Here is a 26262-nt window from a genome sequence, read left to right on the forward strand (position 1 = left end):
GAGGTATAAATGACAGAAGAATTAGGCCCATATACTTGAAATGAGTGAGGTCACCTATATTCAGACTGAAGAAAGTACTTTTCTTCCCTTCAATAATCTAAATATCCCAGTGTTAGCTCATCTATCTGTAATCCCAGTATTATCCTCATCTATCTGTAATCCCAGTATTAGCTCATCTATCTGTAATCCACGCACACCTAGTGTGGAGCTGTGTCCCCGTCTGATGGTGACTGGGCCACATAGAGGTTGATGGGCATTGGCTAACAGAGATGGCTTTTTTAGCATAGACAGTAGAGGTTCATGTGTTAAGTTCCAGAGGTCTCAGGTCTAATTCCTGCAGCCAATAACCTATCCAAGGCCATGGTGCTTCATATCTATTTATTTTATAAGGTTTCCCACCACCATGGTGTCTGAGTGCCTTTTCACTTCCTTAGGAGGTGAAACATCCTGATGACATGAAAGGAAGAAACCAATCCACTGCAATTGAGTTCATACTCCTAGGATTTTCTGGTCTCTCTAACCTTCCAGTTTTACTCTTTGTGTTGGTCCTAATTACATACATGATCATCCTGCTGGGGAATGCTCTCATAGTTCTTATAACATTTACTGACCCAGCCCTTCACACCCCCATGTATTTTTTTCTCCGGAACTTGTCCTTCCTGGAGATCTGCTACACCTCAGTTACTATCCCTGAAATGCTGGTCAACCTCCTCACCAGGGAGAAAACCATCTCATTTTCCAGTTGTGCAGCACAGATGTATTTCCTCATCTCCCTAGGTGGCACAGAGTGCTGCCTGCTGACCCTGATGGCATATGACAGATATGTGGCCATATGCCGCCCTCTGGTGTATACTGCCATTATGAATAAAGGTGTTTGCATACAGCTTGTGGGCATTGCATGGCTAAGCAGCAGCCTTGTGACACTAATACATGTCACATGGGTATTTAATCTCCCCTTCTGCCCATCTAATGAGATTGACCATTTCTTCTGTGATGCTTCACCTGTACTTGAGCTGGTCTGTGGAAACACCTACATGATTGAAATTGAAGCCCTTACCTCAACTGTATTATTTGTCGTGATCCCATTTGCACTGATACTTTGGTCCTACATTTGCATTTTGGCCACAATCCTGAAGATGCCATCTGCTGAGGGGCGGCGTAAAACCTTCTCTACTTGCTCTTCACATCTCACTGTGGTGATCTTGCTCTTCAGCACAGCTGGTCTCACCTACTTCCAGCCCAAGTCCAGTAGTTCACCCACTACCAGTAAATTCTTGTCCCTCTGCTACACCATCCTCACACCATTGTTAAATCCAGTCGTCTACAGCCTGAGGAACAATGAAGTGAAAGGAGCGATAAGGAAAACTTTTGGCAGGATATTATCTTCCTTGGAACCGCCGTGATTTTGAGATGAATGACTGGTTTGAAACTTACGGATCTGAATGTGACTCCAGAATTGGGATCACAATCTGAATCAGCATCTGCCTTTGCAATTCAAAAAGATTCTTGAAAACTGGTTCCTCTTCATTAAGACTGTGTTGCACAAGTTAGCTATAGAATTGTTCTATTGTCCATCACTCCTTCTTCTGGGATGCTTTCTGCAGGTTTGGCCTCAGAATAGGACTCCCAGGAGTTCCCTCAAAGAGCTCAGCAGCATTCTACTCCTGCTTTTTGCCTCAGTTTGTCTGGGGTTTCTTTTAGCACTGATCAACAAAATTATTTCAAAAATGTTTTTTTACAGAAAGGAAATTTTCACTTAAAGAGTCTGCTTTCCTTAGAAATTTTCCATTTTTTAACCAGGAATCCAAATCCTCCACAAATATTCCTTTCTTTGGTTGGTTTTGGACATTTTTTGTTTTGTTTCTCATTTGCTGAAAAACAAAACTTTTTGGGGGGGGATTTTTGAAAAAAAAAAGAAAATTTTTCAAGGGAAAAAAAATTCTGACCCATTGTGATCAATTTTTTTGAAACTCTAATCAAACTTATTCACTCTAAAATTGGAGGAGAAAAAAAACATGCAGAAGAAGAAAATGAAGTGGTGGTGGATTCAATCAGTAGAAAGAGATGTGGTACTGCATTTAAGTTCTGGCTGTCTGTCCATCTAGGATATTTCTCTTATTGTTGTTCACTTATTGTTATGATTTATGTATTTGTTTATAATTGTATACCTATCAAAAACTGACACCAAAATTTCACTGGTGTAAATGGGACCAAAGCTTCTGGATAAATTCAGTCATTGATATGAGGAGTTGTATAGGGAAATATGTGTACAAACAAGCATATGCAAGTGATGGAAAGAGAGAGAGAGAGAGAGAGAGAGAGAGAGAGAGAGAGAGAGAGAGAGATCATGCTGTTTCTCTCTCCCTCGCTCTCTCCTTTTTTCTTGGTTAATAATTCAGATTAGGTGTAGCTCATTGCAGAAACTACAAAGTGCTCATTTCTGACCAATGAGAGTAAAATGTTCAAGAGTGTCTATTTAATTTAGGAGCTTACGTCCCATGTGCAAAAGTGACATAGGTGCGTAAATCCCATCAGCCTTGAATGTTAATTTGCAATATTTGTTAGTCTATTTTTGTCAGCCCTCACTGATTCTCTAGCTATATGTCTGGTCCCTATCTCCTTGGTATTTAGGTAAGTCATTTATGCATGTGTATGTATGTAGCTATGTGATCAAATGTGTGAGATCCCATGTGTGTGTCATCAGTGTCTTGAGTCAGTCCTTCTTTCTCTCTGGCCCAACAGTTATTTAAATATTTATTGCAAAGTGGAACAACCTCAGCAGGATAGAGCTCTGCCTGAGAATACCCTATAGACCAGAAGTTAGAGCATTCAGCTGGGATGTGGGAGGCTGACATTCAAACCATGCTGCTAGAATCAGGCAGAGTGCAGACTCAAACCTAGGTCTCCCACACAGAGCGTAAGCTTGAAGGGATAGAGGTATTGTTATGACCTTAGTCCCAGATTTGGACCTTAGCGTCCAAAATATGGGGGTTAGCATGAAAACCTCCAAGCTTAGTTACCAGCTTGGACCTGGTACTTGCTGCCACCACCCAAAAAATTAGAGTGTTTTGGGGCACTCTGGTCCCCCTGAAAAACCTTCCCTGAGGACCCCAAGACCCAAATCCCTTGAGTCTCACAACAAAGGGAAATAATCCTTTTTCCCTTCCCCCCTCCAGATGCTCCTGGAGAGATACACAGACACAAGCTCTGTGAATCCAAACCGAGGGACTTGCCCTCTCCGTTTCCAATCCTGGAAACAAAAAGTACTTTCCTATTTCCTCAGAGGGAATGCAAAATCAGGCTAGCCAATACAACCCACACACATTTCCCCTGACTTCTTCCTCCCACCAAATTCCCTGGTGAGTACAGACTCAATTTCCCTGAAGTAAAGAAAAACTCCAACAGGTCTTAAAAGAAAGCTTTATATAAAAAGAAAGAAAAAATACAAATGATCTCTCTGTATTAAGATAACACAATACAGGGCAATTTCTTAAAAAAAGATTGAATAAACAGCCTTATTCAAAAAGAATACAAATCAAAGCACTCCAGCACTTATATTCATGCAAATACCAAAGAAAAGAAACCATATAACTTACTATCTGATCTCTTTGTCCTTATACTTAGAAACAGAAGATTAGAAAACAGAACTACTTCTCCAAAGCTCAGAGACTGCAGGCAGACAGAAACAAAGACCCTCAGACACACAATTCCCTCCACCCAAAGTTGAAAAAATCCGGTTTCCTGATTGGTCCTCTGGTCAGGTGCTTTAGGTGAAAGAGACATTAACCCTTAGCTATCTGTTTATGACACGCCCCCCAAATTGCAGACAGTGGGGAAGCTCACTGGCGGCGATTTCCTTCTAGAACTTGAAAATAAACAGATTAATACAACACATGCACCTTTACATATACCCCTAAGTATATAACTAACAGACTTCTACATTTTAAGAACACTTTTTAACTACTGGATTCTGGGAAACTCTCACGGGAGAGAGCATCAGCAACTTTGTTAGAAGCTCCTGTGATGTGTTGAATTTCAAAATCAAAATCTTGGAGAGCTAAACTCCAACGAAGAAGTTTCTTGTTGTTCCCCTTGGCAGTATGAAGCCACTTTAGTGCAGCATGGTCAGTTTGTAGTTTGAACCGCCGTCCCCAAAAATATGGGCGTAGCTTTTCCAGGGCGTACACAATGGCATAGCATTCCTTTTCACTGACTGACCAGTGACTTTCCCTCTCAGACAGTTTCTTGCTGAGAAACACGACAGGATGGAAGTTGTGATCTGTTGCTTCCTGCATGAGCACTGCTCCTATACCACGCTCAGATGCATCCGTGGTTACTAGGAATGGCTTGTCAAAGTCCGGGGCCCTGAGTACAGGGTCAGACATGAGTGTTGCCTTAAGCTGGGTAAAGGCCTTTTGACACTCATCAATCCACTTAACGGCATTTGGCTGGGTCTTTTTGGTCAGATCGGTCAATGGGGCAGCGATTTGGCTGTAGTGTGGTACAAATTGCCTGTAGTATCCGGCCAAGCCTAAGAAGGATTGGACCTGTTTCTTTGACCTTGGGACAGGCCACTTTTGGATAGCATCCACCTTGTCCTGTAGGGGGTTTATGGTTCCTCGACCCACCTGGTGCCCCAGGTAAGTCACTCTGTTTTGGCCTATTTGACACTTTTTGGCCTTAACAGTTAGTCCTGCCTGCCTGATGCGCTCAAAGACCTTTTCCAGGTGTAGTAGGTGTTCGGGCCAGGAGTCTGAAAAAATGGCCACATCATCGAGGTAGGCAACTGCAAATTCTCCCAGTCCAGCTAGGAGACCATCTACCAGCCTTTGGAAGGTGGCGGGTGCATTTCGAAGGCCAAAAGGAAGGACATTGAATTCATACACCCCTGCATGGGTGACAAATGCTGACCTCTCCTTGGCAGGTTCATCTAGCGGTACTTGCCAGTACCCCTTGGTTAAGTCTATTGTAGAGATGAACTGGGCACGTCCCAACTTCTCCAATAGCTTATCGGTACGTGGCATTGGATAGTTGTCCGGACGAGTTACCGCATTTAGCTTACGGTAGTCGACGCAAAAGCGTATTTCCCCATCTGGTTTGGGTACCAGAACCACTGGAGATGCCCATGCACTGGTAGATGAGCGGATTATACCCATCTGTAGCATGTTCTGGATCTCCTGTTCTATAGCAGCTTGAGCATGAGGAGACACCCGGTAGGGTGGGGTTCTGATTGGGTGAGCATTACCTGTATCAATGGAGTGGTATGCCCGTTCAGTCCGTCCTGGGGTAGCTGAGAACAATGGGGTGAAGCTAGTGCACAGCTCCTTGATTTGTTGCCGCTGCAGACGTTCCAGGGTGGTTGAGAGGTTCACCTCTTCCACGCCACCGTCTTTTTTCCCGTCGTAGTAGACACCGTCAGGCCACTCAGCATCATCTCCCTGGACTGTAAACTGACAAACCTGTAAGTCTCTGGAATAGAAAGGCTTGAGAGAATTAACATGGTACACTTTAGGCTTTAGTGGGGAATTGGGAAATGCTATGAGGTAGTTTACATTTCCCAGGCGCTCTTGGACCGTGAATGGCCCTTCCCATGATGCTTCCATCTTATGGGCCTGTTGCGCCTTCAAGACCATAACCTGGTCTCCTACCTTGAAGGAACGTTCTCTGGCATGTCTGTCATACCAGGCCTTTTGCTCTTTCTGAGCATCCTTTAGGTTCTCTCTAGCAAGGGCTAAAGAGTGTTGGAGGGTGCTTTGTAGGTTGCTTACAAAGTCCAGAATGTTAGTTCCTGGAGAAGGCGTAAACCCCTCCCATTGATGCTTCACCAACTGTAATGGCCCCTTAACCTCATTACCATACACAAGTTCAAATGGTGAAAACCCTAAACTGGGATGTGGTACAGCCCTGTAGGCAAACAGCAACTGCTGCAACACTAGGTCCCAATTATTGGAGAATTCGTTGGTGAATTTTCGTATCATGGCCCCCAAAGTTCCATTGAACCTTTCCACCAGGCCATTGGTTTGATGGTGGTACGGGGTGGCAACCAAGTGATTCACCCCATGAGTTTCCCACAGTTTTTCCATGGTCCCTGCCAGGAAATTAGACCCTGAATCTGTAAGGATGTCAGAGGGCCAACCTACCCTGGCAAAGATGTCTGTTAAGGCCAGGCACACAGTGTTAGCCCTGGTGTTGCCTAGAGCGACTGCTTCTGGCCATCGGGTAGCAAAGTCCACTAAAGTCAGTACGTACTGCTTTCCTCTGGGCGTCTTTTTTGGGAAAGGGCCCAGAATATCCACAGCTACTCGCTGAAATGGGACCTCAATTATGGGGAGTGGCTGGAGAGGGGCCTTGACCTGGTCTTGAGGCTTACCCACTCTTTGGCATACCTCACAAGACCGGACATACTTGGCAACATCCTTGCCCATCCCCTCCCAGTGGAAGGACTTCCCCAACCGGTCCTTGGTTCTGTTCACCCCAGCATGGCCACTGGGATGATCATGGGCTAAGCTTAAGAGCTTCCCCCGATACTTAGTTGGAATCACCAACTGTTTTTGCGGCTGCCATTCTTCCCGGTGTCCACCAGAAAGAATTTCCTTGTATAAAAGTCCTTGGTCTATAACAAACCGGGATCGATTAGAAGAGCTGAGAGGCGATGGGGTGCTCCGTGCCGCCGCCCAAGCTTTCTGAAGGCTGTCATCTGCTTCCTGCTCAGCCTGGAACTGTTCCCTTGAGGCTGGGGTCACCAGTTCTTCCTCAGACTGTGGACTTGGGCTTGGTCCCTCTGGAAGCGATGTAGGTGATGGGGTTGTTTCCGTTGCTGGTGAACCGCTCTCCGCTGGTGCACCTGAGGGTATTTCAGGCTCTGGCTGAGCCTTTTGGGTATGGTTGTCTTGTGCTTCTGCCAGTTCTGGCTCGCTGGCGCCCTCTGGCGTTGAGTTTGAAGATGTGGTTGCACTTGCTGGTGCTGGTTGCTGTTCCAGTTCCGGGCCTGGGACTGGAGATGCTGTGGCTGTTTCAGTGGTAGGCATGGAATCCGGGTCCACTACCTTTGTCTGGGTCTCTGGTAACACAGACGGGGCCTCTGTGGACGGCTCAGGAACAGGAATGGGTCTGGAAGCTTGCCTGGTTTGGCTACGGGTAACCATTCCCACTCTCTTGGCCCGTCTCACCTGGTTGGCCAAGTCTTCCCCCAGTAGCATGGGGATAGGATAATTGTCATAGACGGCAAAAGTCCACATTCCTGACCAGCCTTTGTACTGGACAGGCAGTTGAGCTGTAGGCAAGTCTACAGCTTGTGACATGAAGGGGTAAATTGTAACTTTGGCCTTTGGGTTGATGAATTTGGGGTCAACGAAAGATTGGTGGATAGCTGACACTTGTGCCCCCGTGTCTCTCCACGCCGTAACCTTCTTTCCGCCCACTCTCAAATTTTCCCTTCGCTCCAAGGGTATTTGAGAGGCATCTGGGCCTGGGGATCTTTGGGGTGATGGTGGTGTAATGAATTGCACTCGCATGGTGTTCTTGGGACAGTTGGCCTTGATATGTCCCAGTTCATTACACTTAAAGCATCTTCCATCTGATGGGTCACTGGGCCGAGGTGAGTTACTGGAGACTGGTGAGGTTGAAGGGTAGGGTATCTGTGGCTTTACTTGGGTGGTATGTGGGGTCTTTGGCTGTCCTCGGTTGTAGGGTTTATGGTCTGTGTGCCCCCTGGGGTAATCATTCCCCTTGACAGTAGCTTTTTTGCTTTCTGCCAGTTCCATCCATTTGGCTCCAATCTCCCCCGCCTCAGCGATATTTTTGGGATTTCCATCTTGTATGTACCATGTGATGTCTTCAGGAACACCATCGAAGAACTGCTCCATTTGTATGAGGAGGTTCAGTTCTTCCAAGGTTTGAATGTTGTTTCCTGTTAGCCAGGCCTCATAGTTTTTTGCAATGTAGTAGGCGTGTTTGGGAAATGACACCTCTGGTTTCCACTTTTGGGTTCTGAAACGCCGACGGGCATGATCTGGGGTTATCCCCATCCTGTATCTGGCCTTGGTTTGAAAAAGTTTATAGTCATTCATTTGCGGCTTAGGCATTTCAGCTGCCACCTCTGCTAAAGGTCCACTGAGTTGTGGCCTTAATTCTACCATGTACTGGTCTTCGGGGATGCTGTACCCAAGACAAGCTCTTTCAAAATTTTCCAAGAAGGCCTCGGTGTCATCACCTGCCTTGTAGGTGGGAAATTTCCTGTGCTGTGGAGCAATAATTGGCGCCGGGTTGTTAGGGTTGGCTGGCACATGCAGCCCAGCTTTTGCCAAGTCCAGTTCATGTTTTCTCTGTTTTTCCTTCTCTTCATTCTCTTTTTGTTGTTTTTCCATTTCTCGGCGGTGGGCCAACTCATCTTCTGCTTGTTTCCTTCGGTAGGCCACCTCTTCTTCTAGTTTTCTTTTGTGTGCTGCTTCTTTGGCTTGTTCTTCTCTTTCTTTCATCTCCATGTGTTTTTGTTGTATTTCCAGCTGTCGACTGTGTTCAGCTTCTCTGATTTGTTCTTCAGCCACCCTTTTTGTCTTGGTAGACATGGTTCCTGTTTTCTTGTGTTGGGGTGCCCTCCGGTGTTTCTCTTCTGAACTGCAGGCTCTCAGTTGCCTCCTGAAGTCTGCCTAGTAACAGTGCCTTTAGCTAATCTTCAATGTTACGTAAACCTGAAAAACCACTTTATTTGCATATATATATAGTGCTGGTATGACTCTCAATGGGAATGCTATTGTGTGACAAAAGACTGTCAATAGTCTGCTAATGGCTTCTTGCTTAACATGCAAGCCACAAACTGCCCGAGAGAGCAGAAAAAAAATTCTCTCTGGTTCCCTTTTAAAACCAACTGTTTCTCTCTGCTAAAAAGCCCTTAGCAGAGAAAAGAAAAATATAATATTCCTACTGGCTTCTGGATTCTGTCTATCTCCCACCTGCTGCCACCATGTTATAACCTTAGTCCCAGATTTGGACCTTAGCGTCCAAAATATGGGGGTTAGCATGAAAACCTCCAAGCTTAGTTACCAGCTTGGACCTGGTACTTGCTGCCACCACCCAAAAAATTAGAGTGTTTTGGGGCACTCTGGTCCCCCTGAAAAACCTTCCCTGGGGACCCCAAGACCCAAATCCCTTGAGTCTCACAACAAAGGGAAATAATCCTTTTTCCCTTCCTCCCTCCAGATGCTCCTGGAGAGATACACAGACACAAGCTCTGTGAATCCAAACCGAGGGACTTGCCCTCTCCGTTTCCAATCCTGGAAACAAAAAGTACTTTCCTATTTCCTCAGAGGGAATGCAAAATCAGGCTAGCCAATACAACCCACACACATTTCCCCTGACTTCTTCCTCCCACCAATTCCCTGGTGAGTACAGACTCAATTTCCCTGAAGTAAAGAAAAACTCCAACAGGTCTTAAAAGAAAGCTTTATATAAAAAGAAAGAAAAAATACAAATGATCTCTCTGTATTAAGATAACACAATACAGGGCAATTTCTTAAAAAAAGATTGAATAAACAGCCTTATTCAAAAAGAATACAAATCAAAGCACTCCAGCACTTATATTCATGCAAATACCAAAGAAAAGAAACCATATAACTTACTATCTGATCTCTTTGTCCTTATACTTAGAAACAGAAGATTAGAAAACAGAACTACTTCTCCAAAGCTCAGAGACAGCAGGCAGACAGAAACAAAGACCCTCAGACACACAATTCCCTCCACCCAAAGTTGAAAAAATCCGGTTTCCTGATTGGTCCTCTGGTCAGGTGCTTTAGGTGAAAGAGACATTAACCCTTAGCTATCTGTTTATGACAGGTATTCAGACAGAGAACTCTCTGAATCTCTCTAGAGTTGTTCCACCTTGTAGAACTGATGACATATTCATCAGACCAGGGTAAGAATGACTGGTTGCACTGACTGTTTGGACAATCAGCTAGAAAGATGGAGCCTTTGGTTCTAGTCTCCATGCCAGTGAAACTACAATTAGCTTGCAAAGTGGAACAGCTTCAACAGGGAAGATTGAAAGCCACCTTCGAATACTGTAGTCCATGGATTAGGACACTACCCTAGGAAATGTAGGTGCAAGGCATTGCTTCAGATTAGACAAGGTCTCTCGCCATGAGGCTGGCAAACAAAGTGCCACTTCTGGCCAAGGCCATAGGCTAAGCTAAGAACTGACAAACTCAGAGCTGGAACTCAAACCAGCTCACCTGTATATCAGTTTTGTCCAAAATAGTTATTAGTTGTTTAAGAATGAATTTAGTGTTTAGCCTCTATGAAATGTGTATAAATTGCTGCATGCATTAATCTCACTTGCAATATCTGTATCCCATGCTCTTAGGAAATACGTGCATTTTGCTTTCTAACTATGTAAAGGTTTGCTCTGAATCTGTGAACCCAGGCACATGAATCATCTCCCCCTGCCCATTCAGGAGGCCTATCAAGATTCAATGGCCCATTAAGGAACATTGCAATACCAAGGACCAGTGAATGGCTCTACCACACCTTGGAAATGCTACATGCCAGGGAGCAGCTTTCCTGTACTGGAAGGCCAAAAGTCAAAGATAAAGCAGGGTCACAAAAATTTGTCCTCTCTTTGCTGTTTGAGGGCCAGAGGTATTAAACTAAGGCAGCTATCCCCAGGGGTTATGCCTGGATCTGCCCGGAAAGACGTTTTGAATGGACAGATGACTACATCTCTGTCATCTTTTGGAACCATAGATGATAACACATTTGTGTGTATCTGTTTGCTTGCTTTAATCTGTAAACAACTCTCTTATTTCTTTTACCTAGTTAATAAACCTTTAGATAGTTTATTACAGGATATGCTACAGACTTTTTTTGGTGTAAGATCTAGGGTAGCAACTGATAGGGGGTAAGCGACTGGCCTCTTGAGACTGGAAGCGACCTGAAAATTTTGTGATTTTTGGTGTAATTGATCATTTATCATGAAGTCTAACTTCCTTGGGTGGCAAGATAGACTGGAGGATCTATGGGGAACGTCTGTAACTCCATGTTAAAACTGTTATAGTGATCCAAGAGTTCATATTTGTTTCTGGGTTGGTGAAAACTAATGACAGAAGACACCAACAGTTTGGGGTGTCTGCCCTGTTTTTGACAGTCTGCCCTGAGCTGGGCACCTATGGTCACGACCCATTCCAGGCAGTGCAACACCCACATTTTAGTGGTGTGTTCTAAGTATTAGGCTACTGGATTAAAAGGGGCCTCAGTACCTCACCTCTGGGTGGGTTTGCAAATGCCTGAAAACAAAAAACTACAAATTAAAATGTATGAAACTATGAACAGCCTGTGCAGAGGCTTCCCCATAATACAGCATCATAACCATTGAAAGTGTCCAGAGTGAGAGAAAGAACAGCAGCATCACTGCCTAACGCTGTAGGTAGTGGCCAATGGAAGCAATTCAGCTCAGTGATGGGCAAGACCTTCTTTGTTGAGGTCCACTCCTGGAGGTCATTTAAATTCCATTGAATTTAACTCAGAGACTTGACCCTGATTCACCACTCCTGCGTTATTCCAGCTCTATGGGCTCCATGTATTAAAATAAGTTTAGATCAGCTAAAAGAGGAATAGTCCATTTATGAATCTGGCTCATTTTTTTTCAGAGCATTTGAGATAATTCTACCAGAACTTATGAACTCTGGGCCAAAGTCAGCAGTGGTAGAAGTAGCACAACACTTCAGGAGCCAATGATCATGACACAATTTCAGCATTGGTATCTGCAACTTCTTAAGCACTCAGATAATGAAATGTGATAGAGTATATGGGCCAGAATCTTGGTTGTTGTAAACTGGCATAACTTCACTCAAGATAATGCTTCATATCTCCAGATGGTGTAAATCAGTGTCTCTACGTTGGAGGCAAAGGATGAGACATAGATAACAGGCCCTCTATCTATCTATCTACTGCATGTTATAATTGTCTCCACAATTATTGCAAACAACTCTGATGTCAATGCTTAATTCAATGAACTTCCATTATCATTACTTGCCGCTCTGATATTTAATCAATGGGGCAAGAAGCCCAGCTGATGTCAATCAAAGTGGTCCCGGTGGAGTCTTTGGGCCACTTCCCTTGCTGTTATACATCAGCAGAGCTCCACTGAGGTCAATGGGCCAGATCCCCGGCAATAAAGATCCATTGAAGTCAGTGGGCCAGATCCCCTGCTGATATAAATCAGTGTAGATCATCTGAAGTCATTAGGCCAGATCTCCAGCTTGGGTAAAGCAACGTGAATCCTCTGAAATCAACAGCCAGTTGCCCAGATCCCCAGTATAGTTCGACTGAAGTCAGTAAAGCCAGCATTATAAAATGGAATTATGGAGATTTGAGAACATGGCCCATAGAAGCAGTGCATGGTTGAGAGTTACTTCACAAGGAGGCATCTCTGCATAATTTCTGCCTTTGATCCAAATAATTGCTTCATGTAATATTTCCAGGGTGGGGAGAAGTTCAACTCATTGATGGGGTAGCCATTCCCTTGAGGGACTCTGGGACACCACACACACACCCTAAAAACTGGATGGGAGCTTGGAGTGGGAGGATCAGATTGCATGTTTACACTCAAAGGCTTTGAGGTAAGAAGGGTGCATGAAATTGCCTTCCCATAAATACTAGGGAGAAAAATTAAACAGGACACCAGATGCATGGTGGCCTGCTAGCAGAATGTTTATTTTCTGAATAGTTGAAAAGTGAAATTCTCTAGGGTCATAGCAAAAGGGTCATCTAGGGAATAAATTTGTCCACTGTCATGTTCCCAGAAAGCTTCAACAGGCCAATGTCTGCACTTTGCTTTCTCTTCTAAGGCAATGAATAGTGTAATAGCCTGCAGTGATAAGTTACCATACGGGTCCTTCTGAGCAAGCACATTTATTCTTAAGGTGAAAGCATTACAGGGAACTCATAGGGAAAACAATGAAAGAATTTAAACACATGCTAAAAAGTTTACTAGAGATCACCTCAACTCCAATCTCAGGCTATGGTATGTGACAGTCCTTCAAAGCCCATAGCTGTTTTTTCCCTTTGATTACAAGTTCATAATTAGATTCAGAACAAGAGCAACCATGAATAGTTCATTCTTTCCTTTAGATAGCTTGTGCCTTTAATCTTAGCATCACATAATAGATGATCAGCAGACAATACCATGGAATCACAATCTCGGTGCTCTGAAAAAGCTCAGAATGAAGTTCAGCTAGGACTCTGGTGCAGCGTGTCTCCTCTCAGGGCATTCTTTCACCATGGCAAGAAGCCCACACGGCTTCGGTGCTTCCTGGGTCCGATCTTGGAGTGTTCCACCCCCTGTTCACTCTGTGAACTCCCTGCAGCAAGTCTACTTGCATGTCACACCTGGAGAAGCCTTATATACCCCCAACGGACCCATCCCACCAACTTCGCAGTCAGAAGTGACTCTCAGCCAACATTGTAAAACAGAAGGTTTTATTAGTCGAAGGGAACAAAGCGTAGAACAGAGATTGTTAGCACAGAAATCATGAACTTTCAGAAAAGTCCATCTTGGGGGACCCAGAGCTCTAGAGCCCTGGCCCTCCCCCCCCAAGTCCCAAACCAGGAGACTGGTCAGTTTCCAGCTGTCTGGGCTCAGTCTCACCTGTTGCCCCTCCATCCTTTGTCTCTTTCCTGGCAAATGGGATTACCTGGCTTGCACCTCTCACCTTGCTCTCCAATGCCTCCAACTGATTCTTGTATAGGATGGGGCCTGGCCATCAGCTGTGAGGCTGCAGAGTGTTGGCCCCAGGCAGCCAGTTGGTAGTCATACCTACCCTCTAGGGGTACCTACAATGATCACACACCCTTACTCCACCACCTAGATACTTGAGTAATACATATGGGAAACCGAGGCACACATACAGTATTCAGAAAAAAAAACATTAAGAATATTCCTATTTCTTCACATCTCTCCCACTTTCAAGACCAAACTGAGCGGGTCACTTTATCCAGTGACCTGGCAAAGTTCAACCTCTGCCCCCCATGACAAAGCCTGGGCTATAACATTTTGGCACTCCCGTTAACATGGACCACTTCTATATCATAATCCTGGAGCGTCAAACTCCACCTCAGCATCTTGGCATTAGCCCCTTTCAATTGGTGCTGCTTTTTAAGACTCCACAGTAGGGCCAGAGAATTCTCCACTTCTCAGAGCATAGCTTAAAAAGGCTGAGTTAGTGCATAACCAGAGGTAGGAATTTACATTCACCTCTTCCTAGAAATTCCTCAGGCAAACCACTTGACACAGTTTGCCTCTAAAGTCCATTATTGTCTGGCCCATTGTTCACTAGAGTCCTTTGAAGTTCATAACCCTTCCCACAGTTCACATCCCATCTCCTCCCTGATGAGGGTATGTACAAACACAGCCCAAAATAATATACAAACTTTGAATTAGCACAATGGACTCCAAAGACTTTTAAACTTAATCCATTTAGGTTTTTTCAAGGATGGTGCAGGGACTTACCATATCTGTCGCATGCACAATGCTTAAAGACCACTTAGAAACACATAATTTACTTGGCCTGTAGTGAACCCTCCCAGAACTGTGTTCCGTTTACATGAGTTTTCATAATGCACCCATCATCACAGTACCTTAGTGCTACCCTGTAGTTCATTAATGAACATCTCTGCAGTTAACTGGAATCCTCCTGTTCACTTAGGAATATGAACCCCTGGAATGGGGAGAGAATATTAACCTATATTAAGAGATAAAAAGGCTCTTGGTGAAGAACGTCTTGCTTAAAATTTTGCCCAGAGCTTCTTTTATCTCCTGGTTTCTCAGGCTGTAAATGAGTGGATTTATTATTGGGGAAACCACAGTATACAACACAGCAGCCAACATGCCCTGATACGGGGAAGATGCTGATCCTGGCCTTAGGTACGTATATATGCATGTGCTGATAAACAATGAAAATACAAGTAAGTGACGCAAACAAGTGGAGAAGGCTTTATACCTGCCCTGTGCAGAGGGAATTCTTAGCACAGCAGAAAAGATGTGAATGTAGGACACTAATATTGAAATGAAGAAAAATAAACCCACCAAAGCACTTAATACAATAACCACAATTTCATTAGCGCTTGTATCAGCACAAGAGAGTTTCAGTAGCTGTGGGATATCACAGAAGAACTGATCAACAACACTGGGCCCACAGAAAGGTAATAGGAAGGTATTAGCAGTGTGGCACAATGAATAGATACAGCTGCTGATCCAGGAAACAGCTGCCATCTGTGCACATACCCCTCTGGTCATAATGACCCTATAATGCAAAGGATGGCAGATTGCAATGTAGCGGTCATATGCCATTGCAGTGAGAAGGGTCACCTCTGCAAAGGCAAAGGTGATGCCAAAATAGAGTTGGGCAGCACAGCCAAAGAAAGAGATCAGCCTGGTGTTGTTTAAGGAGTTCACCATGGACTTGGGGACAGTGACGGAGATGTAGCAGACATCTAGGAAGGATAAGTTGCCCAGGAAGAAGTACATGGGGGTGTGAAGGTGGTGGTCAGTGGCAATGGCTATGATGATGAGAAGATTGCCCACCAGGGCTGCCAGATAAATCACTAGAAACACCAAGAAGTGTAAAATCTGCAACTCCTGAACGTCAGAGAATCCCTGGAGAAGGAACTCGGTCATAGTGCTTTGGTTGACCATTTCCTGCTGTTTGGAGAGAAATTCAGCAGCAAAAACCAGGGTCAGAGTAGAAAAGAAGAAAAGAGGACAATATATGTACTTATTCTTCTGTAGAAAAAAATCTGGTTCCTAGAACTAATGTGGAGGGTTTCCTTCTCTAAGGTCAGACAGATCCAAGAAGAAAGTACTAGCAACAAATTATTCTCAATGTAACTTTTATTCAGATACTTTTTTGTGTATTTAATGTTCATGATACATCCTTCAATGACTTGCAATTTTCCCAAACTTATTTGCTCTTCAAAATGCTTCAGCCTCATTTACATCTAGAGAAACCCATTGAGTCAAATTCTCTGCTAGTGTAAATTTTTACTTTCTATAAAACTGTGTCAGCTTACATCAGCAGAGAATTTTTCTTGGCTGTTTTCAATATTTATTGTTGTAACTTAACCAGGCAATATCAATGTTAATTTTTAAACATTAGTATTACCGATTTATATTTTCACAGTTGCAAAAATGTATGAGTTTTAAGCATTCCTTTGCATTTTATCTATTTAAATTTTCACAGTTGTGGGAAATTATCGGGAGGGTGTTATACAATGGGGGGACAGACAATGCTTATTTAATTATATTGAGATTCAAAAAATTGAAGGTCTGTAACCATTAAAATACAAATTGTTAACATCATGTCAAAATATGCAAATTAACTAGCTTTTAATTAAAACTCTACTAAGTTCTCAAGCAGCATTTTTCTTATTTTGCCTAGCTCTATGTTTTGATTGTTATCAATGGAAATATGTTTAGCTAGTTTGTGTGTTTATGGTAAAATTAATATTTACTGATATTTACCAGGAAATCTCTAACTCCTCCAGGCATGCTTATAATTCAATACAGAGGACATGGGGAAAAAAAGAATCATAATTTTTATATACAGTACTCGTGGAACTACATTTCTTTATAGTTCTCTGTTCACTGAGATCTGGAAAGGAATACTGTCTTGTGATTGTGCCATCAATGATACCCATGAAAGAGAATTGGCATGAGAATTGGCTCTTGTAGATGCAATTTCTATTGAATTTATTGGATCTCCTAATAAATTTGTGCTTTAAGATTTACTGTTAATGAAAACTGGAATTGTTCTGTCGGCCAGGCAGAAATAGACTTGGATGTGCCCTGAAGAAAGCAGTCAAATGTGAATTGAATAATCTCTCATTCTGTTCCCTGCTCAGCATCTGGACACTTAGGCTGAGATTTTTTAAAGCTGCCTAAGGGACCTTGATGCCCAATTCGCATTAAATGAGTGGGAGCTGGATGTGCAAATCCTTTAGGTATCCTTGAACATTTTAGCCTTAATCCCGAGGAAGAATTTACTGATATACTGAATCTGTCAAATGAGGATAAACTTTTCTATGCTTCCCCTCCCATTCATCAGCCCCCTGTCGATCCATCTTCACCTGTACGCATCCTTAACAACTTCAACTGGGGTTTTCAAAGTTGCCTAAAAGAGTTAGGGACTCAACTCCCATTGACTTCAAGGTGTTTAACTCCTTGTGTCCCTTTGAAATGTATTTCATGAAACGTTTAATGCTCTCTTTATTTCTTCAATACATATCACATCCAAACTCACTTCCTATTCCATAAACAACCAAGATAGGAGCTCCTTATCCTGTGCTAGAAAATGACATGCCCAGAATATAAGAAACCTTCTTTCCTCTGCCAAAAAAAATTCAATTCACTTGTTATTCTCTGGTAAAATTGCAGTCAGTGCACATGTATTTACAATGTTATTTGTTGTTTGTCTATACTGCCAAAGAGCACCCATTAGCTGCGAGTCTCAGAGCCTACATCAACTGCTTGTGCTAAAAAGAGCAGTGTAGACATTCCCGGATGGCCTGGAGGACCAATTATATAACCCAGTGAAGTGAAATGTTCTCAGAGCCTGGCTCCAGCCTGAACGGGAATGTCAACCTTGCTATTTTTAGGCCCATAGCCTGAGACCCATAAGACCAAATCAGTTGACTGAATCTTTGAAGCTTGCTGCTATGGGATTTTTTTTTCTTTGTTTTCTGTATAGACATACTCCTAGTGTCCAAAAAAGCCAGTGCTGTTTTTGGTGGAATAAACATGAGAAAAAGATGGTGGTGATTCGAGTCCCATTCTATCTAATTCTATGGGGCACCTGGAACACAACACCCAGTGCTAGGCATCAAACAGAAAAATAAATGAAGGCAGAAGTGAGGAGGAACATAATTTTTATAGGTTGGAGGGACTTAATTTTGAGGAAAGTTTATTCTGTCATAGAATCATAGGACTGGAAAGGACCTTGAGAAGTCCCCTGGACTCATGGCAGGACTAATTATTATCTATACCATCCCTGACAGGTGTTTGTCTAACTTGCTCTTAAAAATCTCCAATGATGGAGATTCCACAACCTCTCTAGGAAATTTATTCCAGTGCTGAACCACTCTGACAATTAGGAGGTTTTTCCTAATGTCCAGCCTAAAGCTCCCTTTCTGCAATTTAAGTCATTTTCTTCTTGTCCTATCCTCAGAGGTTGTAGAAGAATAATTTTTCACTCTCCTCCTTGTAACAACCTTTTATGTACTTGAAGACTGTTATCATGTCCCCTTTCAGTCTTCTTTTTTTCCAGACTAAACAAACCCAGTTTTTTTAATTTTCCCTCATAGGTCATGTTTTCTAGGCCTTTAATCATTTTTTGTTGCTCTTTTATGGACTTTCTCCAATTTGTCCACATCCTTCCTGAAATGTGGTGTCCACAACTGGACACAATAATTCAGTTGAGGCCTAATAAGCTCAGAGTAGAGTGGAAGAATTACTTCTCATGTCTTACTTATAACACATCCCAGAATGATGTTCGCTTTTTTTGAAAGAGTGTTACGCTGCAAAAAGAACAGGAGTACTTGTGGCACCTTAGAGACTAACAAATTTATTTCAGCATAAGCTTTCGTGAGCTACAGTGTTACACTGTTGACTCATATTTAGCTTCTGGTGCACCATGACCCCCAATTCCCTTTCCGCAGTACTCTTTCCTAGACAGTCATTTCCCATTTTGTATGAGTTCAATTGATTGTTCCTTCCTAAGTGGAGTAGAATGTCATCCTATTTACTTCAGACCATTTCTACAATTTGTCCAGATAATTGTGAATTATAATCCTATCCTTCACTTGCAACCCTTCTCAGCCTCATATCATCTGCAAATTTTGTGTATGCTCTATGCCATTTATAAATCATCTATCCATCCTCATAAGAAGCTATCTATATAGCAATCCATCCATCTCCATAATTATCTATCTATCTATCTATCTATCTATCTATCTATCTATCTATCTAAATCTGCTTTGTCTTTTACATGACACAACACCATCTTCTTGAATCAGGCAGCACAGGATATCAACATATACCTTGGTAAATTATCCCACTAAAAGAATATTGATAGAAAGACAGATCTGGATGTCAGTGCAGAAATATATTCAAGATATACATTGGCTGGTGCTGAAATCAGAATCATGTTCAGTTACATGGTAGGAAGCTTACCTGCTGGAATCCCAAGGTGAGATGCCTGTATTTTTTAAGATTGTATAAAACTGTAAAATGAAAATAAAACACTGAAATACATGCATTTCTGTATCTTCCTGCCCCCCTAAGTCTGCGACCAAAGAATTACTGATGACTGGGAAAGGGAGACTGACTCATAATGCAGCTGCTTAGAATTGGTTAATAATGTTGATTATAGTTCACCTGTTTCTTAATCAAAGCAAGCAATTCCCACCCTACCAGTGCTCTGGAGTCACCATCAGGTATCATGGAAATATATTAAGACAAGATCTGCTTTTGATATGGTGGGTACGCAAGCCAAACCTTCATAGCAGTGAGCCACTGATGCCTTGCCAAGGAGATTTGTCCAGGAGATTTCTCTGACATGTATCAGGGTTGTTATTCCCTGGAGGCCTGCAGAGCTCAGAAACAAGGACACAGGAGGAATCTGCCTTGTAATCAAGAATAAAAACAATTAGATCACTAGGACTGGTCCCAAAAAATTCGAATGAAACCTTTTCTTGTTGGAAAATAAGGCAGCATTGCCAGTGCCAAATGTTCAAAAATGTCTCCTCCCCAAAATATTCACATTGACATAAAAATCTGATCTAATCTAATCTATTCTAAGGCCAGAAAGGACCATTGTGATCACAGGTCACAGAATAAAAGGGGTCTATTCCCTTCCTCTGGGCCAGCTTTGTTGCAGATGGGGTTGATGGTAAAACTCTCTTTGATTTGTATGTCAATTAGATTGAGTCCTGAGTTCTCTATACACAATATAGGTAGGCCTGTATTACATGGGAGGTGTGTCTACTTAATGTAATGGTTCCTTCTTGCCTTAAAATCTACAAATCTATGCACAGCCAGTGCAGAGGCTTCCCTACAATACAGCATGATGGCTCCTGAGTGTGTCCAGAGTGAGACAAGTAACAGAAGCATCACTGCCTAATGTTATAGGTCATGGCTGTGGTTAAATGTTAATAGATGTTTGTCTCTGTGCATGTTTTTGGCTGCATGTGAGGGTCACCAGTCTGATTAGATGTTAATAGGTGTTTGGCTGCATGTGTGTGTTTCCTTTGTGTGTCTGCACAGCCCAGTGCAAACAGCTGGCATGTCAGATCTTGAGTGAACCACCTAATGACCACAAGATCCGTTAAGGGACAGAGGCATTAAGCCAGGTTTATTGTCAACAAAGCACAGTACTAGTATTCAGTGGAATCCATTGGAGTATACATGTATACTCGTAACAACAGTGAAAGCTAGGACATTCCATTCCTCCCTAAGGCCAAACAAAGATACTCTCTGAAATATATCTTTATATCTTGATACAAACATGATAGTACTGCCCCTGTGACATAATTACTGTAGTTACTTCCCCCTAACATGGCTAGTTATTTTTCATTATCTTGTACATGTTGATTTAATTAAAACATTTTTATTACATACTGTTATCCTAACTTTATCTTTCAGGAGGGGTCAGTACATTCCTGGTATCCTTGGGGAATGTTTTTGTACCATCCTTAATATCGGAATGTTCTGGTACCACTTCATATCAAAATGTGTTTGCATAAGTACTCTGTGACTAACACTTCATAGAATGTGTATTTCTGCAATATTAGCCTGGTTCTTGACAGATTCTGTGAGCAGGTCCCTGCTCTATAAGAAAAAGACCCAAAAATCAGGACTGTCCCTATAAAATCGGGGCATCTGGCCACCCGAGTGGGAAATGTCCTTGTAAAGTGTACGAGAGCTGCTTGGGATGACAAAGGTACCTACAGACAGGAAGCAGGTGAGACTTCTTCCCACAGTTTGTGACTCCCTGATGTCCTGCAGAAGGTAAAGGACCCTGAGCTGGGTGGGAGAGGAAATCTGCTCTCCTTGCCTCAGTGTGGGGGGAACAACAGGCCACCCCAGTGGAGTGAGGAATCAATAACCCTCCTGTTTGCCTCAGTTCAGGCTATCGGAGTTCCTGGGCCCTGATGGCCAGGGAGTTGGGGCAGAGAGAGGAATTTAGCCTATGGGGAGGCTTGAATAATCTCCTTTGCTAAACCTCTCTGTTGTTACAAGCAGTGCATTGTGGAGAGGCACTTCACAGGGACACATCTCAGCCTTATTTCTGCTTTTGGTTGAGATAATTGCTATGTGTAATATTTCCAGGGTGGGGAGAAGTTCAACTAATTTAGGGGCAGCCATCCCCATGGGGGACAGTAGGACATCATATACAAGCCTTCAAACTGCATGAGAGATGGGAAGGGGAGGATCAGGTTGCATATTTACACCAACAAGTTTTGAAGTAAGATGGGGTCATGAAGTCTTCACTCTACAAGCACTAGACATAAAAATTAAAGACGGCGGCTGTCAAATGATGTTGTATGGATTTCTGCTATCTGGTGGACTGCTAGTAGAACGTATATTATCTGGATAGTGGAAATGTTACATAATGGAATGTCATGGCAAAAAAGTCCTCCAGGGAATAAACCTGTCCAGAAAACCAATCAATGGGTTAACGAAGGTGCTTGTCCTCAGCCTAGTTTCACCAAGTCTTTACAGGATAGATATATGTCACAGTTTAGGGTAAAAAGCAACAGAGAGTCCCGTGGCACCTTTAAGACTAACAGATGTATTGGAGCATAAGCTTTTGTGGGTGAATACCCACTTCGTCAGACATCTCTTAGTCTTAAAATTGCCACAGGACTCTCTGTTGATTTTTATAGAGCCAGACTAACATTGCTACCCCTCTGAGTTTAGGGTAATTGATTCTGTGTTCCCCCTCCACAGTTCCTCGAGGGCAGCTACTCCCAGCTCCTAGCCATCACCTTTCTTGAGCAGATGCTCTCTCTCCCTCCTGACTGGAGTTTTTCCAGGCTGCACAGCTCCTTGACTACACTGGGATATTCCCAGAAAACTGAAACTGGCCAGTGTCTGGACTTTGATTTCTGTTTTAAGGCTGTGAACAGCACAATAACCTACAGTTATAAGTTACCACCAAGTCTTTCTAAGCAAGCACATTTATTTTTAAGATGAAAGCATTGCATTGAAAACATTTCAAAAACAATAAAAGAATTTACACACATGCAAACCTTAGCAAAGCCGATCCTACCTCCACCTCAGGCTCTGGTAGGGATGAGTCCTTCAAACCCACAGCTGGTTTTTCCCTTTGGTTACATGTTCATAATTATTTCCGATTCAGAACCAGAACCACCATGAATAGTTTAAACTTTTATTTAGACAGCCTTGGCTTTTAAACTAAGTGTCATGTAACAGGTGATCAACAAACAATGGTCCCCTCCTCAGGGTATACATACATAAGAACATAAGAACGGACCTACTGGGTCAGGCCAATGGTCCATCTAGCCCAGTATGCTGTCTTCCCACAGTGGCCAATGCCAGGACATTCAGAGGGAATGAGCAAAACAAGCAATCATTGAGTGATTTATCCCCTGTCACCCATTCCCACCTTCTGACAAACAGAGGCTAGGGACACCATCCTCGCCCATCCTGACTAATAGACCTTGATGGACCTATCCTCTAGTTCTTTTTTAAATGCTATTATAGTCTTGGCCATTATAGTATCCTCTGGCAAGGAGTTCCACAGGTTGCCTGCATTGTGTGAAGAAATACTTCATTTATTATTTTTTAAAACCTGCTGCCTATTAATTCATTTGTTGACTCCCTAGTTCTTAGTTATGAGAAGGCATAAATAGCACTTCCTTATTTTCTTTCTCAACACCAGGCATGATTTAATAGACCTCTATCATATCCCTCCTTCGTTATCTCTTGTCCAAGCTGAAAAGTCTCATTAATCTCTCCTCCTATAGAAACTGTTCCATACTCCTAATCTTTTTTCTTTTCCCTTTCTGTACCTTTTCCAATTCCAATATATTTTTTAAGATGAGGTGACCACATCTGCACGCAGTATTAAGGCTTTCTGTAGAGGCAATATGATATTTTCTGTCTTTTTATCTATCACTTTCATAAATATTCACAACATTCTTTTAGCTTTTTTTGACTGCTGCTGCGTATTGAGTGGATATTTTCTGAGAGCTATTTGCAATGACTCTGAGATCTTGAGTAGTAACAGCTACTTTTGACTCGATCATTTTACTTGGTATTCTGTTTTCCAATGTGCATCATTTTGTATTTGCATCTGTAGCTTGAAAAGGCTGGGTTTTTGCATAAGCAGAGATAGGAATTTGTGTTCACCTTGCCCTAGAAATTCCCTCTGCAAACCACTTGACACTGTTTGTCCCAAAATCCATTTTTGTCTGGCTCATTGTTCACTAGAGTCCTTTGAAATTCATAACCCTTCCCAGGGCTCAAATCCCATCTCCTTGCTAGCTAGGATACATACAAATATAAGCAAACTTTGCATTCATTACAATGGACTCCAAAGTCTTTAAAAAATAATCCTGTCAGGTTTTTTTCCCCAGGGATATTCCGGGACTGGCCATATCTGTCCCACGCACCATGTTTAAACACTGCTTAGAGACACATTACTAATTTGACCATCTAGTGAAAACTCTCAGAATTGTGTTCTGCAGTACATGAGTTTTCATAATACACCCACCTTCATAGTATCTTAGCACTGTCCTGTAATGCAGAGATTCTAAAACTTCATTGCACCATGACCCCCTTATGACAACATTTACTACACAACCCCAGAGAGGGGAACAAAGCCTGAGCCTGCCCAAGCCCCTCCACCCAGGGCAGGGGGGCAAATCCCTAGGGTTTCAGCCCCAGTCAGGGACCAATAACCTGAGCCCCTCTGCCCAGAGCTTCTACTGCAGCCTCAGGCGATGGAGCTTGGGCTTCAGCCTTGGGTCCCAGCAAGTCTAAGTCAGCCCTAGTGACCCCATTAAATTGGGATCACAACCCACTTTACATTCCTGACCCACAGTTTGAAAACCACTGCAATAGTGAATTTATGAGCATCTCTGCAGCTAAAAGGAATCCCCTCATTCATTTATGAATATGAGAACCTGGAGTGGGGAGGGAATAGTAACCTATATACATATTAAGAAGTAAAAAGGCTCTTGGTGAAAAATATCTGGCTTGAAATTTTGCCCAGAGCTTCTTTTATCTCCTTGTTTCTCAGGCTGTAAATGAGTGGATTTATTACTGGGGTCACTACAGAATACAACATAGTAGCCAGCATGCCCTGATACGGGGAGGATTCTGATCCCGGCCTTAGGTACGTATATATGCCAGTGCTGATAAACAACAAAAACACAACTAGGTGTGGCAGACAAGTGGAGAAGGCTTTATACCTGCCCTTTGCAAAGGGGATTCTCAGCACAGCAGAAAGGATGTGAATATAGGACACCAATATGGAAAATAAGAAAAATAAACCCATAACAGCACTACATAGAATATCCACTATTTCATTAGCACTTGTATCAGCACAAGAGATTTTCAGTAGCTGTGGGATATCGCAGAAGAACTGATCAACAACACTGGACACACAGAAAGGTAATAGGAAGGTATTAGTAATGTGGAGCAATGAATAGATACAGCTGCTGAGCCAGGAACCAGTTGCCATCTGTGCACATGCCCCTCTGGTCATGATGACCCTGTAACGCAGATGATGACAGATTGCAACGTAGCGATCATATGCCATCACTGCGAGAAGGACCAACTCTGAAAAGGCAAAGAAGATACCAAAATAGACTTGAGCGACACAGCCAGAAAAAGAGATTGGTTAGGGAGTTCACCATGGACTTGAGAACGGTGATGAAGATGTAGCAGACATCTAGGAACGACAAGTTGCCCAGGAAGAAGTACATGGGGCTGTGAAGATGATGGTCAATGGCTATGGCTGTGATGATGAGAAGATTGCCCATTATGGCGGCCAGGTAGATCACCAGGAACACCACAAAGTGCAAAATCTGCAGATCCCGAACATCAGAGAATCTCAGGAGAAGGAGCTCGGTCACGGTGCTTTGCTTGGACATTTCCTGCTGTGTGGAGAGAAATGCAAGATAAAACCAGAGTGAGGGTAGAAAAGAAGAAAAGTGAACAATATATGTGCTTATTCTTCTTCAGAAAAGATTCTGGATTCTAGAAACTAGTGCGTAGAATAGGGCTTTTCTAAGATCATTCAGATACAAGGAGAAAGTGTTAGTGACAAATTATTCTCAATTTATTCAGATACATTTTGAAAATTTAATGTTCATGCTATGCCCTGGAGTTGATTGACATTTTCCCAAACCTAACTGCTCTTCAAAATGATTCAGCCTCATTTACAGCTAGAGAAACCCATTGGATCAAATTCTCTGCTATTGTAAATTTTTACCTTCTATGAAACATTGTCAGCTTACGTCGGTGGAGAATTTGTTGGGCTGTTTTCACATTACGCCCTCAATTATGGGAAATAGAATCCTTATCTTCAGATGTCACAGAATTCAATTTTTATTTTTTTATAACTTCACCAGAGAATATCAATGTTATTTTTTAAACATTAGTATTACTAATTTATATTTTAAAAATTCCAAAAAATTATGTTTTCAGCATTTTCCCCTTACATTTTATCTATTTAAATTTTCACATTTGCAGGAAATTATTGGGAGGGGATTACATAATGGGGGGGATAGACAATACTTGTTTCATGACATTGAGAATGAAAAAAATTAAGGGTTTGTAACTGTTAAAATGTAAATTGTCAATATTGCCTCAAAATATACAAAGTAAATAGCCTTAAATCGAAGCTTGACTAAGTTTTCAAGTACCATTTTTCTTACTTTGCCTAGCTGCATATTTTGATTATTCTCAGTCGAAATATTTTTGCTGTTTTTTGTGTGTATGGTGAAATTAATATTTACTGACTTTTAAAGACATATCTCTAATTCTTCCAAGCCTACTTATAAGTCAATCCACAGTATATTGGCACAGTCAATGGACATGTATTTACAATGGTATATGGAGTATGTCTACATTGCAAAAAAACCTCCCATTAGCGACGAGTCTCAGCGCCTAGGTCAAGTGATTTGCGCTCATGCGACTGGGCTAAAAGTAGCAGTGTAGACATGCTCGGTTGGGTTGGAGGACCA

At 42.6% G+C, this 26262-nt stretch overlaps 2 protein-coding genes and 1 pseudogene across 2 annotated transcripts; 1 reads left to right on the forward strand and 2 right to left on the reverse strand.

Moving 5' to 3' along the window:
* The first annotated feature begins 455 nt into the window (after nucleotides 1-455).
* LOC115637860 (olfactory receptor 10A3-like) lies at nucleotides 456-1403 on the forward strand. Its single transcript, XM_030539461.1, has one exon. The coding sequence runs from the start codon at nucleotides 456-458 to the stop codon at nucleotides 1401-1403; it is 948 nt and encodes a 315-aa protein (XP_030395321.1).
* Nucleotides 1404-14737: 13334 nt separating this feature from the next.
* On the reverse strand, nucleotides 14738-15685 carry LOC115637861 (olfactory receptor 14A16-like). The gene has a single exon (XM_030539462.1). It carries the CDS (start codon nucleotides 15683-15685, stop codon nucleotides 14738-14740), a length of 948 nt encoding a protein of 315 aa, XP_030395322.1.
* Nucleotides 15686-24230: 8545 nt separating this feature from the next.
* Nucleotides 24231-25167, reverse strand: LOC115637862 (annotated as a pseudogene).
* Between the last annotated feature and the right edge of the window lie 1095 nt (nucleotides 25168-26262).

This window comes from Gopherus evgoodei, chromosome 21, assembly GCF_007399415.2.
Source record: "Gopherus evgoodei ecotype Sinaloan lineage chromosome 21, rGopEvg1_v1.p, whole genome shotgun sequence".
NCBI lineage: Eukaryota > Metazoa > Chordata > Testudines > Testudinidae > Gopherus > Gopherus evgoodei.